Here is an 18,056-nt window from a genome sequence, read left to right as displayed (position 1 = left end):
GTTAGAGGTACTTTGGTCCTACTCATTGGAAGAGCTTCAGAGTTGGCTTTGCGGAGAGCGCATTGTCTTTTACTCTCCAGAAATTCAGATATGATGTTTGAAAGATAAATCTCAAGGGGAGACATTGCAAGGGGTGTCGTCTGAACACAAAGCGGCTCAGGACCCCCCGGCCCCCCCATGATTTACGCCACTGCCTGTAATGAAACTGCATAATTAAGAGAGCAGAACACAGAATGAAATGTTTATTCAGTTCAACATTTCACCACTGCAGTTCACTGGAACCGTCTCATCTTAAGTAACTTTTGCATCTCGTGTTGCGAGGACTTCTCTTTGTTAACTTAATCATGTTCCTTGTGAGTGCACAGCTGCGTACATTGCAGCCAACTTCTTGGAGTTCATGCCCCTGCAGAAAATCTAAAAATGACACCATGCTTTCAGCTTGTTTCTGTGCCGTAAATGCATTCTCCAGGCGAACTGTCTCATCACTTCTCATTTGTCTTGGCCTCTAGTGCCCTCACTTTTCAATGCAGCCGCCTCCAACATATGTTGGAGCACAGCCTCATCTGAAAGTTGGTCTTGCAGCGCCTTCCCAACATCAGACGGTTCCAGCTTACCACTGCTGCTGGCGAGTTGCCACTCCTTGGTCGTTTTGCCAAGTTGTAGAATGCAGTGATTCCACTCCTGCGCCAACTGCGCCAAAGTGCGCCAAATTGAATTTATTAGGGAGTTTTAGCTTGTAACGTATACTTCTTTATGTTACCGTGTTACCGGATACCGGATGGAATCCGCGCATGCGCGAACCTTTACGGAACGTAAAGGTTTACGGAACGTAAATTACTCGCCGGATAGGCTTTACGTTTACGGCCCTATCTCGCAAATCCACCTTCGTTCGTGGCTATTCGCGATATCCGCTTTGCGGAGACTCCAGCCGCTGAGCCGCCGAGTCAAAATAAGCCGAAGTGCGAGCGCCACTTACGATCCCCTTATTTCAGCCGGATTACCGAGGCTAGAGCGACGCAGAATACCGAATCCGTAAAACGTGAGAGGCCTAAAGATGCTGACCGGCTGGACAGGTGGCGCCATCTAACAGGGCCAAGGTGTACCAGGCGAGCACAAAATTGTTATTGCGGAAACATCGGGCATTCTACTCCCAATGTAAATGCCTTGCAGCGGCATTATTACGAATGAGTTGTCTTTCTAATCATTTTTTCCCCTCCAGAACACTAAGCGAAAACAAACGTGTGCATGATTGTGGTTGCGAGAAGCGTCACAAGCTGTCGACACCATCGCCCGGTAACCTTGTATTGCTACACCCCTTCGCTTATACCGGGATACTGCACACGCTAAAAACCTCTCTGATGATTTTGCTGCAGCGTAATTCAATATTATCTAAATTAAATGTAGTTTAAATGCTGTTATCATCACCATTTAGTGGTTTGCGCAAACGTAAAGGTTTACGTACGTACGTAAAGGTTTACGTTTGGGCGGCTAAAAAACTTTACTAAAACTCGAGTTCCGGTAAAACGGTAAACGTAATCCGGTAACGGTGATGTAAATAAGTATACGTTACAAGCTAAAACTCCCTATTGTGCCATCCTGATAAAATCGACGTAAACTGCGCCAGAGTCGAGGGTTTCGGTGTGTCTATCACTGACAAGCAATCGCACCACCGGCGCGTCAAAACATGTGCAGCTTGATCTTGGGGCCGCCAGAGTCACAATCGCGGACCAAGAGTTATTCCGCTGAATAAACAGCGCTCGCGCATGCGTCCCGATCAGTGACGTCATGATCGGTGCCGACGCAGCTTCCGTTTTGCAAGTCTGCTCGATGGCAAAGTGCATTTTCGCAGAGGCTCGTGATGCCTAGGCCATTCGGAAGCGAGAGTGCGTTTCGGCGATTTATTGGTGGACGTCGTCAGTTCTAGAAACGCTGCTGACAGCTCGTTTCAGGAGTCGCACGACACATAATTATAGCAGTGTTCAGTATTAACTACACGTGTGCAACTAGCAATAGATGTATGGAGCATTATCAAATTTTCCGTGCTTCACGTCCACGGTAGAGCACGTGAACAGTGGGAACGCGTCGACACTTTTCCTGAAGTATACTTTATCCATGCATCTTCATCCAAAAGAGCTTTTTCGTAATTTTCTTCCACCAGCACATCCAGGTTGGTGATCGCTCTTGCAGTAATACCCCGCTAAAAGGCCCTGCCCCTTAGAGCTCGTGAGCGTATCATTCTACGAAGTAAGGCTAGCAGCTAACTCCTTTGAATCCGATCTCGCGTTACTCAACAAAACGCTGATATAAAGTGGCCCTGCAACACTTTTCCAAGTAATCCTCGACTGGCTTCACTGAGAGAGCTTATTGCCTTATGAATCGACAACCGCAAAAATTTTTAAAATCCGTCAATACGATTGGAGTTAAGAGATTTGTCGCACACTGGAAGCTAAGCAGGGAGGGATGGCACGGGGGAAAGAAGCTACGCCACACGCACGTCATGACGTTGAGCACTTATTTTTTCTCCGAATGCACGGCTTACTTCCAGTGCCATCCTGGCTGCGTGCTGCGCTATAATGATTAGCTCGCGTATTCTCAGGAGCCTCGACCACGGATCGGCAGCGTTTAAGGGATTACGGCCGCTTCAGGGACAGAAGTGGTTTTTGTGCTTTCAGTTCTCTATACGTGAAGTAAGCGTTGCGAGCACAGAAAGTTTACGACCAGTCTCCTGATGCTTGTCGAGATAGTGCGAGCCAGTGACAGTGCCCTTCGAACGCAGCACCCCCCCCCCTCCCTCTCCCGTGCCTTCATGTTCCTTACAAAAGACGGGCGGGGCGTTTCCTATCTGCTTGATGAGCAATCGACGGCAGGCCTCGCGCGCAGGGCGATGTTATCGCATGCGCCCTCCGTGTGATGAAGACGGCCGGCTCGCTTCATCGCCGCTTCAGCCACATTCGTCACCAGCGCTCATGAGCCTTTACTCACAGGCAGAACATACGATGCGCGGGGAGATGTTATGAGTTTGGACTTTATACTGCAAATGACGCCAAAAAGCCGTCAAGAGTGTCCACATAAATTGTTACCACAATAAAAAAAAAAGAATTATGACAGCTTCGCACTAGTGTTACCAAATATGAAGGAAGAGCGGAGCTTTGTGAGCTTCCTTGTTTCACTTTATTTTTTCTTTCTTTCTTTCTCTCTCTTTCTTGTATCTCTTATTTGCATCGATTTAATTCTTTCTCTTTCACGCTCTGTCTCTCTCTATTTATTGCTTCCTCTATCCTTCTATCTCTTTCTGCTTCTTTGTCTCTATCTCTCTTTCTTTCAGCCTTGCTTTCTGTTTTTTTTTCTATGTATTTTTCGTGTCTTGTTTCTATCTGTCTGTCTCTATGCTGTTTATGTCCTTCTAACTTTGTATGTCTGTATTCCCTTTATTTCTCTCCATTTGTTCTTTCTCTCTATCGCTTTCTTTTTCTCTCTCTCTCGCGCACGTGTTTCACGTGCTCCACTTCGCCAAGCAGAGTTTTCGCTTAAAGGGGCCCTCTAACACTCTTCAACCCCCCACTTTTTACTCGTGGATTGCGTAGACTGAAGTACGGACGAACTAGTGCAGCAAGAACGGCAGCGATGGCGGCACGCAGTACGAAGTTATTCAATTTAGAAAATTCAAAATACAAGAAAAAAAATGCCTACCCTCAACTCGATTTTCGCGGGGTCACGTGACCACATTTCACTCTCTGCTGTGACGTCGGATGGCGCTCCAATGAAATGGGCTGAAAGCTCTTACGTAGGGGAAGCTCGCACACCATTGTTGCTTTTCCTTTCCAACGTATTGTTGACGTCGTTGCCATAGTAACAAATGTGGTTCCTGAAACCTGACTTGTCAGACCTTGAACGGGCGCTACTGCTTCGAAGCGAGACTGGCAAGGCTTTGTCTGCTGCTCCTTACAACGACATTCCATGTCATTCTCTCCTCTTATATTGAGAAGGGAATTTGTGGAGCGGCATGGGCAGTTAAACACGGTCGCCCCTACGCGGGTTGTTTGGTGAGCAGCCCGACGAATTACAAACAATCATGAGCCTACCACACATGCGGAAAGAGGCAGCTCGCAAATGTACAGACGTAAAAAGAAGGAAGAGGGACAAGCATTTCATATGGACATCCGACCGGCGCAGGCAAAAAAGAAAAAAAAAACCAGAGGCGAAATGGCAACCAGCGCCTCTGTCGTACTTTGTGGTTGCAGTGATACTTTTTGTTGCGACGGCGGCTATTTGGAGTTCATTTAAAAAGCACAGAAAAGAAAAACGAAACACAATAGTAATTTCAACTTTAATGCAACGCCGTTATTACTTCTAACGTTACATTTATCCAATCATAGGCCAGCACTCATCTTCGTCATTTCCGCCCGCAATAGTTCTGGCAAGCGCCACTACGCGCTGATGCGGTCAGCAGCGATGTAGCGACTTCAACGCGTGATTAAAATACTAAATAATTTGATGTCGGTGCTTAGACTTGTGCTAAAATTATCCCCAGCCATCAGTCTATGCAACCGGCAAGTAAAAAATGGGGGGTTGAATAGTGTTGGAGGGCCCCTTTAACGGTCGCACCTGCTGTACTCGCTTGTGGGACTTGCCCAGTTCCTGCGGCACATACCCGCCTGAGGAGTGTTGCACAATGGAGCACAACTGACCAATAGCTTATGGTGAATTCTAGACAGCTTCGCTGTTGAAAAGTGAAGAGCCATTCTAATCTATAAGCTGGACAAACAGCGAAGCTGTTTAGCACATTGCATAGATATGACATGGTGGAGGCCAGTTTGATATGTAAGGCCAGGTTTTTAACGGCCGGGCTGTTAACGTTCAATACGCATTTTTTGCACTGCTCTCTAGAGGGCACTAGGGTATGTCCTAGCCATATACAACTTCGCTGTGAAAGGAAAACCAAGTTTGTTATATCATGTAGTCCCCAGTTAATGCACACCCAGCATCTGAGTTTCCTCATCTTAATTATTCTTGGAAAACTCGATGGTGCTCCATTAGAAGGGCAGAAATATCAATTACGCGAATACGATGCCACACTGAACTTTTACCTGTACGGGTCTGGTCTTGTGCAGTCACCTTTATGCCTCCATTGCAATGAGAGTGAATCTCTGCGTCATTTCTTCTTAACATGCACATTGTTTACCGATCAAAGGAAAATAATTCTAGAATAACCTCCTCCGAAGGATGGGCTTGAATTTATCGCTTCCATTGGTTCTTCGGCGCTACTATACTGGGTTTTAGCCACAGGAACGTTTGCAATGCCGTATTTGATTTCCTATGTGAGACAAAGCGAATTGAATGTTCAGGTTATCTAAATTTAACTTTTTTTTTTCCTTAATTTTTCTTCTTTTCCTTTCCTTAATTAAGCTAATGAGCTATTTCAAAAGTTATGTATTTCTAAACAATTTTAGAATATAAACAATTTTATTTATATAACAAGGCACCGCCCGTTTCATGGCCAATCCCCCGCGGAGGGTCACTGCATACTTGCCAACTCTCCCGAATTGTCCGGGAGACTCCCGAATTTGGACCTAATCTCCCGATTGTACGAATGTCATCTCGAATCTCCCAAAAAATGGCCACCACAGCAGAGGCGGGTTTTTTCCTCTCTATTTTCAAAAATCACGCGCGTACGTCAGCCTTTCCTGCTGTGGCGGTGTTGCGGAAGAGCACTCGCCACCACACTTCTATTTCATTGTAACCATATTGCAAAGTACCACTGAGTACATTCTAGGCACTGCGCATCTGGGCGAAGGCTGGCCGCGAGAAGCGCTCGCCACCTTACCGAAATACCGAAAGAAGGCAGGGGAAAAGGTAGTCTCAACGGCGGTAAGTAAGCGGCCCCCATTGTGCTTTGCACTCTCGATATCGGCATGCTTGGGAGAAACAGCGCCGCGTGTCCCAATCTTGTCGCTCCGGCCACCGCTCAGTATATTCTAGGGACCGTAGTTAGTTCATTTGCGGCAATCGTTTCCATTGAGCCCCCGCATCTTGTACGCTACGCCTACACCGTCTGCCGTGGTTGGGGGGGTTGCGTGTTTCCAGAGTTCAGTTAGAAGGTCGATGGCGGCATCAAAGTCAAAGAAATACTTGCAAGTGTTTCTGTTTCTGGACTCATACACAGCTGAGTTTCCGTGCTTTGCGACTTCACGGAAAGGTGAGAAGTACGGATTCTGTACCACGTGCGCCTGTGAACTGCCAGGTGCCCTCACAAGTAATTGAAGTTTGATTCAAGCAGCTACAAACAAACATCCTTACCCCTTTCTGATGTCAGTCTCCAGTCTCAGTCATTTTCCGCTCTGCAAAAAGAACCCCCCCGCCGCGGTCTCCCGAATTTTTATGCTGTGAGGTTGGCAGGTATACACCAGTTTACAACCAACCACTTTCGGACACTTCCACAGATGCTGGACTTAAAGCAGATCTCCATCATCCACGCAAACCGGTGCATGCGCAAACGATAGTCTGGAAGCACTGCGAGAGTGCTCTTGCTACAGCACAGACAGGCCTCAGAGAGTGGGAAAGGAGTGTTGGAGGAGGTTGGCTTTCTGAGCCCAGCTAAGTGACGTCATGTTGCGCCCAGCAATACAATCGATAGAGGAAAAAAAAAAAAAAAAAACCTGGCTTTCGCCTTTGAGTCGTCTGAGGCCAATGTATTTGCGAAAGTACGAATATTTAGCATTGAAGCACTGTTGTATGCGGCAGTGTTTTCCTACCACTTCTGCTGATAACCACATAGATGTATTTAGACTGTTCTTTCATAAAGTGCAATTTTCAGTGTTCAGTATTTTGTTTATTTGCTAGTTTAAAACATCGCTGAATAGGTTGTTTGAGAACACTCAAGTGCATGACACCCTTATTTTTGCATTATTGAGTGAAATACGGAGTGCTCCTGACATGATTTTCTCCAAGAGATATGCAATGAATTCAAATATTTCTTTTCGGAACAGCGCAAAAGACGAATGACACAGAAGGAGACTTGACTACACGTGCGCTGGTTTACTAATCCGGCAGTTTTCATCGCTCATGTTAAGTTTTCTTCTGTGTCTTTTGTCTTTTGCGCTGTTCTGAAATGAACCCGGACCAACTAACCCAACTCTCCCTTTTGCCGAAATATTTCTAGCTCTTTCTTCATCAGAGCCCCATAATAATTATTCAGGTGCTTGAATGTAAATGCAACTTGATGCTCCAGTTTACTCCAGGATGTGAAATTAGCTGCTCCAGAGTGCTCCAAAATGCCAAATTAGCTGCTTCAAAGTGCTCCAAGATGGAACTTTTTGCTGATCCAAAGTGCTCCAAAACGAAAATTGTGCTGCTCCAAAAATTGCTCCAAATCAGAAGTCCTCAGTAGCAGGGGCGTAGCCAGAAATTTTTTTCCGGGGGCTTCAACCATACTTTATGTATGTTCGTGCGTGCATTTGTATGTGTGCGTGCATATATACATATGCAAAATTGAAAATTTTTGAGGGGGTCTGAATCCCCCCAACCCCCCCCCCCTTGGCTACGCCCCTGCTCAGTAGCATCACTGAGAATGCAGTATTTGACAAAAAACTGCTCTGGGGAGGGGCGCCCAAGTGATTGCTTCACAATTCCAAAAACATTCTCCAATTTGTGCTGTCAGCAGGTGTCTGTAGTTGAGCGATGATGTGTGTGCTCGTCACTCAAATTCCAAGAGCAGTTTCTGCACTGAGCGGCACATGGTTGTTCCCAGTCATCGGGTATCAATTCTTCTCAGAATGACAGCTGGCATATGTCATCACAACGGAGCTTGAATTGCTTTGCTGGCTAGGCTGGACGGTAAATATTTTGCAACTTGTAAAGAAAAAGCCCTTTCAAAACTTATTCGCTGAGTAGCTAGAAAGCTGAATAGACACACATTTTGTCAAAAGCATTTGGTTGCAAATGGGCTAATTTTAAGTGTGCCATGACTTTCAGTGGCAGTGTGTCCTTGTCCATTTTCCAGGTTTTTTTTGATAATGCCAATGTTTTGGAGTCCTTTAGAGATTTGATAATGTGAGGGAAATCCAAAATGAGGCGAAGCCCTGCCCACGAGATGTGGAACTTGATTTCCTGTGCTGGAAAAATAATGCAGCTTGAATACCCGAGGGAATGCGTGGCAATAATGCAGCCACATGTTAGCACCTTGTTAATAACTTGAGAACGATTGTGCCTACAAATGCTGTGAATCATGAGCTGCCTATCTTTGATGCCAAACAGCTCCAGTGGGAGCGATTCCATCAAGTGCTATCATTAGTCCAAAAGTTTACAAAGAGTCCAGCCTGTTCAGCTATTAGTGTGGCCTCCAACAAAATTTCAGACAGCACAGGTGCTTTGATATTTTAGCAGGCAGCGAATACACCAAGTGTTCATTTTCCTGGAAAGGCACAAAAAATAGTGAGTTGGGAGCAAGGCACTGCACATAATGAAAGCACTCATAGTACACATCACCCTTGCTGTAAAAGGAGTGGCAACTATAACAAGACACGTGAAAACTATACAACACCTGAGTGCTGCAGTGTTTGCGAATATGGATTACCCTCCTTGGAACATGATCACATGTCGTTGTCTTTGCACCATCGCTCTCCAGAAGGTTTCACGCTGATATTTTCATCGCATTAAGCCATGGCAACTAAACTTGTCCATGTCTTGTGTCTTCTCCTGCAGAGCTGAAAGAATGTTGGTGTTGAAGCTAAATGCACTTTTGAAATTCTGCTGCCTGACACACTCATAAAATTTCGCGCTTCGCATATGCATCAGTGTGTACATTCTAGTATCTCAGCTCGCACTGCATGCCAGTGCTTGACTTTCTGCAGCCAGCTTCAAAGCAAGTTGTCACAGCAAGGCGTTGGTTTGGTGGAAGCCCACTACGTGTCTTTCTCTCGAGCTTACAATGGAGTCATTGATCACCTAAAGTCTTGGAAGACTTTTATCAGCGTTTGCCAGTGTTCTTGTCCGCAGAAATCGAAGAGACTTCCTGATATTGCATTGCCTGTATGATATTACAGGCTTTTTTTTGAGCCAATACAACTTGCTTTGTGCCAGCTTCTTGGTGCACTTACACTGCAAACAGTTTGAGACCCCATACAGTTACTTGTGACGTTCCTGTTTCCGAAGTGAACTCACTTCTCTGCGCTAACTGGGTTGATTTCAATGCCCGAGCAAGGTGTCAGCTTTGTTAATGCCGCTACAGCTGTCTTGACACAAACTTCCTCAACCGTTATGCTGTGGCAGAACACTGAGCGACGGTATGTGTTGGTATCAGCATGCACCTCACCTGTTCCGCAAGGCTCCTTTCTTTGTCGAAATACTCGTGTAGTAGGGTGCATCGGCGAAGATTCTCGGGACGGCGTCCTCGTTGGCCGTCCATGGTCATTCTCCACAAGCTGTCCATTTATGATCTGTTTGAAAGATACAATGATCATCAAATTGACGGGAACACACAACATGTGTCATTTTAAGTTCCTTTGTTCTCGACAAAGAACGTAACACAGATGCTGCATTTCCTGCATGCCCGGTGAACTCAGTTTCGGTTTCACTTAGATCGGGGCCTTGAATTTCGATTATTATCATCTCTAATTACATGCATCATTTGCAATTTTTAAGAAATGGGCATGTTATAAATTGTCACATCTTACAACTGTTCCATTAAACAACGGCTTTTAAGTTAATCATTAAAAGTTAATTAATGAATTTTCATTAATTACTCATTTGCATGCAACTCTAGGCGCGGCAAAGTTTTTCCGCCTCGGCTTAGAGTTTGTTTGCCAAGACGATAAAGGCCCGACTGTCGTAGTATTTTTATTAAAAACTCTGTATTGCCTAAAAAAAGAAAACACCCTGGATAAAAAGTGACGCAGTTGTTTCATTTCTATCACCATCAAAAGTTTGTCAGGCCTGAAATTTGTGGAATTACCCAGGGCGTTTCGGGAAATGTATCCGAAAATTCTCAAAAGTAAATGAAGTGGAATATTTGCTTGCTGCCTTCATAATTACTTTTTCTGTAGAGGCAGACATGCTCAGATGGCTAGAGACATCAATTATGGCAGTAATTGAATTAATTCACTTTCTAATTAGTCGGGACAGGCATTCGGGTCCAATGGGAGAATTCGCCCTTTCCACGATACGCATGTGCACTCCCCTAGAGGAAATGTTGTAAAACATCTCCCCATCTCGGAGGCTTTACTTCTGGCATTACCGGTTCTCCCGGCCCCTACCAAAGCCCTACCAAAACGGCAAATGAAAGAGGCGGATTGAAGTCGTTCCTTCAAAGAGCCACCTTGAGATTTTGATAAAAGTGGCCTCTGGTAATTACTGCGGAGTAATTAACGTCGACAAATTCAATGGCAAAACCAAAGCACCACTAGAAGACGACCAGAATGACAACACTGTTCACGACAATGATTGCAGTTCTTCCACATTCGTAACCGCCATGTGAACTGTAATCCCAAGCACATCCCACATACACACAAAGCGAAGCCGATCGATAGTTGGTATCACGACACTCACTCATTCTGGGCGTCTCAGAAGAATAGGGCAATTGCACGCATCCACATTTCTGTTTCGCTGGCAAGATTGGTCAGACTTGATCACTCTGCTGAGATTACTTTATGGAATTCTCAAAGTAAAGTGCCAAAGGCCCTTTGCAGGAAGGGCTCCCACCTGACTCTACCGCCCGTCTCCACTAATAAAATTTTAACTAGCTAGTGCTGTAATTGATGTCTCTAGCCATCGTAAGAGGAAGAGTAATGAAGGCAGCCAGCAGATATTCCATTTTTCTTATCTTTGACGATTTTCGGACATGTCTCTTGAAACACCTTATATAATAAAAATGACTATGTGTATGTTCTTTTTCCTTCATTCAGGATAAAGATATTCCAAACTCATTTCGGTTGAACAAGATTTTTGAAGTTGCCATTGTTGTGAAGTCTCTGTTGTCCAAAGCAGCCAACATTCGATGCCCTGGTGACAGCCAGTCACTGCTGTCTATTGAAGCACACTGCCACTGGCTGTGCCTGTCAGATGTAGGGGCAGCACAGAAACCACAGTGCCAAACACATCCTCCGAATGTTGAGTCATCGAGCTTCCATTCTTCAGTGGTGAAAATGTGTGCCAAGCATTTGAAGGATTGTACAGTGAATGCCAAGCTCCTTTTAAGAAAAACTGTCCATATAGGCAACATATAAAAATCACATTGACTCAAGACAGCTGATACAAGGAGCATGCGTTGCATCATCCTCCCTTGCACGTAAAGCAGGTTGTAGAGACCGCCGCTGAATCAAACAAATCATGATGTAGTAGTACAGTAGACCGTCCATTAATTCTGCTGCACTTGATCGAATTTTTCTAGGCTTTTGCATCTTGCCAGTTTTTTAGGTTGAAGCAAGGTTGGTGAGAATATAGGTAGTGATGTTGAGTTCCATTTTATGCCTGCACATTTCTTCATTGAACCCTCTGCCATCCATTGGTTATTGGTCCTTTTCACCTGCACAGGTCGATACTATCCCTGTCGGATCCACTTCCTGTCTGTTTCTCCTATTCCTTCTGTTGCACTTTTTTTACTTCCTATGTGATCCTACAAGTTTCAGCCAACATATTAGTGCTGGCGAAATTCAATGATTGAACGCTTTTCTCTTTGGGACAGTGTTAAGTTGGGAGTGGCTGCCATTTGCGCCCATCCTTATTCTTGCGTAGACTTCATGAGTAAGCTCCCCCGTCTGTAATTGACCAAGATATGCACACTCTCATACAAGTGATCTCACCAGGCCCTTGTCTTCTACAAGCTACTTCTCAGTTCAGGTCTTCACGATCTTGAGGACAGCAGCGCAAAATTTTTAAAAATGTGGACAAACAAATGAAAATACACAGGTGCTAAACTGTTGTGTTGAACTTTGCGCTGCTGTTCTCAAGGTCGTGTACAACCAGATAGTCCACCAGTACCACCTAGGTAGGTTTTGCAGTTGTCGCCATCATTACTGAAGAGCATCTGTGTACCGCAAGTTGCCGAGATATTCTCCACCAATCTTCCCAGTGCAATCGTTGAAGCACTTTTAAGCATGGTATTACCTCCTTGCCCCACCCATTCCTCGTTTGCAATTATCTTTCTTTTCTTGTGGAGTCTTTGTACAAGTTGGCTTCAAGTACTCCTTGGCAACATAATGGTTCCAAGACAGCTACTATATCTACTGACTCTAATGGCTTTTATTACTCCTATGTGTTGTACTCAGCATATTTCTCACTTGATTGATGACATGGCTGTAATCAGTTTTAGAGCAGCCCTTTCTGAAGCCAGCTTGGGCTCATTGCTTGTAAAACATATTAAAATGGCAGTGCATCCACACACAGACAAAGAGAACCACAAAAACACAGCTCTGACTTGGTTTACATTTCTGAAAACTGTATCGAAATTTTGTCAGGATCCCTTGCTTAGTAAAAAGTTATAACAGCCTTTCATGAAGGGACCCGTAGATACCGGTTTGGAATTGAGCTAGCTGTTCATATTAATATTCTGCAACCATGTAGTTTGAGCCTCTAGACTGGCGTTCTCATTGAGGAATGACCTGGCTTGATCGAGCCTATAGAAGAAAAAAAGTCCCTGAAATGTGGCTGGAACTCATTCACAAAGCTCTTAGTTGCTACCAGAGTTCCACTTGCTACCAAGCTGTTCACCATAAGCACGATTTTTTCCCACTGAGTGTCCAGGCATACCTCCCAGAGTTTGGTGCTGCAGCTGAGTTGGTCTACTATACAAGGTATTTTTGTTTAGGATCAATTCATGACAGTTATCAATGGGGGATTTCATTTAGAGAAACAAGCAGCTAATTAAATTCACTTACTTGTGACCCAGTGCAGGGCTCTCCGTCTTGACTGCTCTCCATTGGGGGGTCCTCTCAATCCCCAGTGAGGCCAGAATCGATGATGGTGATGTAACGGAATAGTAATATTTTATTGTTAGTTTAGGCTGTATCCTTTCTATGGTATAAATGTTTACATATGAAAACAGTAGCCAAGTTTCATGGAGCAAGCTCCTTTTTATGCAAATTGCAGATCAGTTAATTATGCAGGGAGATACAGTACTGAATAATGAGTTACCATATCAAAGGACTGCGTTCATTAACTATACACCATGGTGAAGTCAAAAGTTGGACAGAAACCTGTGTGGTTAGGAACATACATGTCAGCAATTATAAATGGGCACGGACCAGAAAAGTTTATGAAATCCAAGACATTTGGACACCCACGAGAATGGTGCTGTGACGTAGGCAACGTGCATGACCATGTGGGAAGCTGCTATCATTGCGATTAAGTCTGGATTGTGAGGCTTGAATGATGGCAACTTCCCACACGTTCACGCACATTGCCTACATCACATCTTAAAGCAAACAAAACTGCACCATTTTCAGAGTCATTTTCATTGTGAACAAGGCTCCCAATGCGGGTGTCAAAACATGTTTGATTTTATAAACTTTTGTGGTCACTGGCCATTTTTAATTGTTGTTGGGCACCATGGTTTACTGAAGCTCACAAATGGTGATAGACGCGTTGAATGGGGCCCACATATGTTCTTGCTTTCTTCAGCTGTTGACATATTTTGCAACACACTCAGTAGCAGCACCTGTAGCTGCATGATTGGCTGCTGTGCCACATGGAACAGTGCAGCATAGGTGCAGCCATGCATTATAGCTGTCTGGCGGTTTACGACACAGCAAACCTAATGAGCAGGAATTGTCAAAGACAATTGGTGTGGCAGAGGAATGCAGAAGCCCAAGAAACCAAGTGCCCGAAGGTAGCAATAACCCTTGCCAGTGGTTGAGCACATCCACGGGGCATGCCATACTGCCTTCAAGGCTGTCAGTACACAGGCAGCACAAGCCCAGAGAAAAAAACAATCACGCTCCATCCAAGTGTGCTGAAGGAAACGACACTTACCTGTCAACAAATGTCAGTGCTTGTACACAAGGTGCTGCATTCATTCTCTTTATGGCAAAACTAGCTTCAATCATGGAGGGGAAATGATTTCACTTGTTGCACTGTGGATTGTTTGTCAGACAGACTGTATGCACGGTGCATGACCAGTGGGCTCTGGTAAACAGGTTTCCTTGCCCACTTGAGCTTTTATATCTGTGTGATGATGTGTTGCCATGCATTTAAGGTATGAGGCCATTTGAATGCTTTTGTATGGATTTTTCTTTTCGTGCATATAATATATGTTGATGCAGTGAAGTACTGCATTGCAATAACATTTTCACTTTCTTTTCTGTGCTTAGTCGCATTCTCTCTTGGCTTGGTTTTGATCTATTTCTTGTTGAGATCCACTGGAAATTGCCTGGTAACAGCATTTGGTATGTAAATTTACCATAGATTAAGTCATTCAATGAAAATATTTTGTCCCACAGCACTTGCTGTTGTAGGTAGCCATCAGCTCCACCATTGCACTACCAAGCCTGAATTTTTCTGGAGTGGTACAAATAAATAAAAACGTCCCAAAACACATAGTGTAGGTGGAAACATGACACAGGTGAAGATTCCAAACATCGTAACACTGCTTGTTGTGGATACAGTGAGCGTGTCACCTTTGCCTTATTTGCTTCTGAGCTAGGGATGGGAATTGAATGGAGCCAAGCTACGCTTAGGCCGGTACTGTGTAGGCTAACGCCCATGGGCAGTGGATGATAAGACTACCATAATGCATCACTGCAAAATACCAGCCTTGGTGCACTTTCTGGATGGGTCACAGGAGAAGGTGCATTAACGATTGTTTCATGCACTCTTTTGGAATTTCTTGGTATCAAGTAAACAGCGAAGCCAAACATTTTTGTCTTGGTACTCGTCTAAATAAGCTGCCTATTGCGTTAAGAAATGCGACCTCTGTTCCCTTGTCAAGCAGCTGCAACGTCCTTGGTTGGTGTCCCTTAATCATTACTTGGTGATAACATTCTATTTAGCACTCACAATACAGTATTCCCAGTGCTTCTCAGAGCTATTTCATTCCTAAGCTTCTCATACTCTCTATTATCATGGCAAAGCATTCGTCTTTTTAGGCTTAGTTATCTGCGAGGCGGTAAAAGGGAAGAGTGGCCTCACACCTTAAAGGATTGCGAGTTGGAACAGCAACACAGGTGACCTTGTGTGTGAAATCGCTTCTTCAGGCAAGCTCCTTTCTTTCCTTCTGAGACAGTACAAATGGCAGTGTGTGAGCAGCAGCAACCGCGCTGTGCCACATGTCCACAGACAGAGTCCTGTTTGAGCCTGCCTTACTTGGAGCCCCAGTCCAGCTGGTGGATTGGGGCTGCGTGCAACAAGTGTGCCCTCCCCACACCAGCTGCAGACCTCTCCTTGCATTCGAGTCAAACCTCACTGTACATCGAGGTTTGGTCCCGGGAGAGACGGGTGGCGTGTGCGGGGTACACTCGGCAAGCCTGCAGTTGAGCAGTCCTCTCTCGGGGGACTGCGCAACTGGAGAGAGAGGTGAGAGGCGGCGACCGCGTGACCCGGTGCGTGTGTCCACTTGCAGATGCCTCCCGGGGATGCTCACCGGAGGAACTACTACAAGTGAGGCCGCGGCCGGGACCGCGGGGCGCCGCCGCCGACCCTGACTGCACTGCCGCCCCCCTCCCCATCCTGCACTAGTCGTCGTCATCGTAGCACGCCGCTAGTCTCATTAATCACACGTCAGCAGTGTTGAGTCTGTAGGCATGCGATGCTCTCTCCTTTGTACTCATGGATGCATTAAAATGACAACCCTTTCACTCTGGTCTCTTTCTATCGTGTTGTCACGTGACGCACTATTCAAGCCACCATTGGGCAAACCTGTGCAGTCGTCGGCAAATGCATGCGTGATCATCACTGCTGCTCACATTTGGAGAGAACCCATCTCTGTGGCTCAAACCAAAACACAGGGCTGTACGGTAAGATCTCATTCATTCGGAAAATGGGGATGTGGATGGAGTCGCTGCTCTTATACAAAATAAATACAGCATTTACGTAATCACACATTGTCATAGACATTTGTTTATTGTTTTCTTGGTACTTTCGATAATTCAAAATTCGGTTACCTGGGGCAATTTTTCCAAATTGACTAGCTTTTACTGGACCTCAACTTTTCCTTTGTAATGTAAACATAGCACAAAGTACAAGGTTTCCTGGCAGAATCGGCATGTGGGTGATGTTGCCAGACCAGCCCTGGGGGAACATGAAATCAAGCACTGACAGACTGTGTTTCTTGCTCGTTGTGCTTTTGCCGCTCCCAGTTGCAGTGACAGGTTCCTTGTCCACCACACACAGACTCAACAGCAGCGAGGCATGCCAGTCTTATTTTTGAAAAAGAAAAAAAGAAGAAACGCCAGGCCTGCGCGGAAAGCGCAGCACAGTCACAGCGAAAGCTGGAAGAGTGGCATTTGGGACAAGTACACAAGCAACGTACCCTCTACGTCACAAATAATTTTTGTGAGTTTGGGAAGCACCCACCATGACATTATTTGTCCTTCTACGGAGAAGCAAGGTATCACCTAAGGCATTATGTGCACTTTGATGATGCGACGGCTGATGACGATGAATTATGGATGAGCCTTTTGTAATGGGTTGGAAGCATTAAATGACACACTAGTTACGCATTTCGTATTGTGCGACGCCCGGTTGTTATTTAACACTCCCACCACGCTTTGTAACATACGTTGACGTGAGAAAGAGAGGGAGGGAATTAAATTTTTGAGACTGAAGAAATAGATCATGGGAGCCTTATAGACCGGATGGATGGATGGATGCTATGAGCGTCCCCTTTATAACGGGGCGGTGACATGTCTGCCACCAGGCTCGAAGGCAAAAAAAAAAAGAGAAAGAAGAAAAAAAAGCTTCCTTGTTTCATGTTGTCCTAATGCCTTATCTACATTGATTAAATCTATGTTATTATACCAAAAAATATAAATTCACGGTTCATCTCTCTGCCTCTTAAGGCAGAATGACCTTATTTTCCCCCATTATTTATTTTAAATTTGTACTTTATCTCTACTTTTCTGCCACCAATACTCTAACCGTCTCTTACTTATTTCTATCGCGGACGTGTTCAGCTTTCCATTGTTGTCCCTCCCCGCAGGGGCGTCTGCACAAGCAGGCGTTTGGTGTGTAGCGACACCACGGACCCGAGCTAACGGGGGGGGGTTTCGACCCCCTCCCACGCCTAGCCGTGCGTGGCTTTGCCGTGTCCGGGGAAAAGGGGATCCTGGGGGTTGAGCCGACGCCGGGTGATTGGACCTTAAAGGCCCCCCGGCAGAGGCAACACACCTCTTTGGCCCCGGCTTCACGTAGACGGCACCCCTGGGCTGACCCACCCAGGGGAAACCGGCAGTCGCCTTTTCCTGTCTCTCTCTCGCCTCATCTTCGTCTTTCTCTCTCACTTTTAAACTTTCCTGTCTACTTCTCCCTTCTCGTTACTTCCGATTTTTCCTGGCGGCGAGGGTTAACCTTGTGTGTGTGCCCTCTCTTGGGCACATTATATTTGGTTATAGTGGCTATGTACAGCTGACGTTGGCATGCCTTATATATATATCTAAGTGCTGTCGCGTCCCCATGTAGGGCTCCATGGAGGGCGGCTGGCATGGCTGCCGAATTCATCCATAATCTATGGCCTCAACCGCCTTTTCCAGTCCCAACAATCGTCCTCTCACAAAGAGGGGACGCACCGAAGACACTGTGAACATCTTCATGAAACCTCAAGAAAATTTTTCCGCGATTTCATGTGATCCATTGCGAAACAGCTGACAAGAATGCCCGAACAATATCCCCCTTTGTTGTGTCAAAATGCCTCACTGAAACACTCGGCCGTGGTTATCAGGCATCGAGAATGGCTAGCGGAGATCTTCTCCTTGAAGTGCAAAACAAAGCACAGTATGAAAAACTGACCAAACTTGTCTCGTTCGGAAACACACCTGTCTCTGTCACACCACACCGTTCCCTCAACAGCTCGCGAGGTGTAGTATCAGACCAAGACCTGCTTGAATTGACAGAAAGTGATCTCCTCGAGGGCT

The 18,056-nt window shown here is 45.5% G+C and overlaps 2 protein-coding genes across 2 annotated transcripts in view; both read left to right on the top strand.

Annotated features, from left to right (window-relative positions):
• LOC119388291 (disintegrin and metalloproteinase domain-containing protein 11) overlaps positions 1-15,782 on the top strand; it is a 483,088-nt gene extending 467,306 nt beyond the window's left edge. The window contains exon 30 of the mRNA XM_049413903.1: positions 15,548-15,782. Coding sequence (XP_049269860.1) covers positions 15,548-15,589 — 42 coding nt within the window. The 3' untranslated portion in view covers positions 15,590-15,782. The remainder of the gene's footprint in view (positions 1-15,547) is intronic.
• Positions 1-18,056, top strand: part of LOC119388290 (protein SEC13 homolog) — a 492,033-nt gene that overhangs the window by 351,011 nt on the left and 122,966 nt on the right.

This window comes from Rhipicephalus sanguineus, chromosome 3, assembly GCF_013339695.2.
Source record: "Rhipicephalus sanguineus isolate Rsan-2018 chromosome 3, BIME_Rsan_1.4, whole genome shotgun sequence".
NCBI lineage: Eukaryota > Metazoa > Arthropoda > Arachnida > Ixodida > Ixodidae > Rhipicephalus > Rhipicephalus sanguineus.
This window is presented reverse-complemented; position numbering and strand designations above follow the sequence as displayed.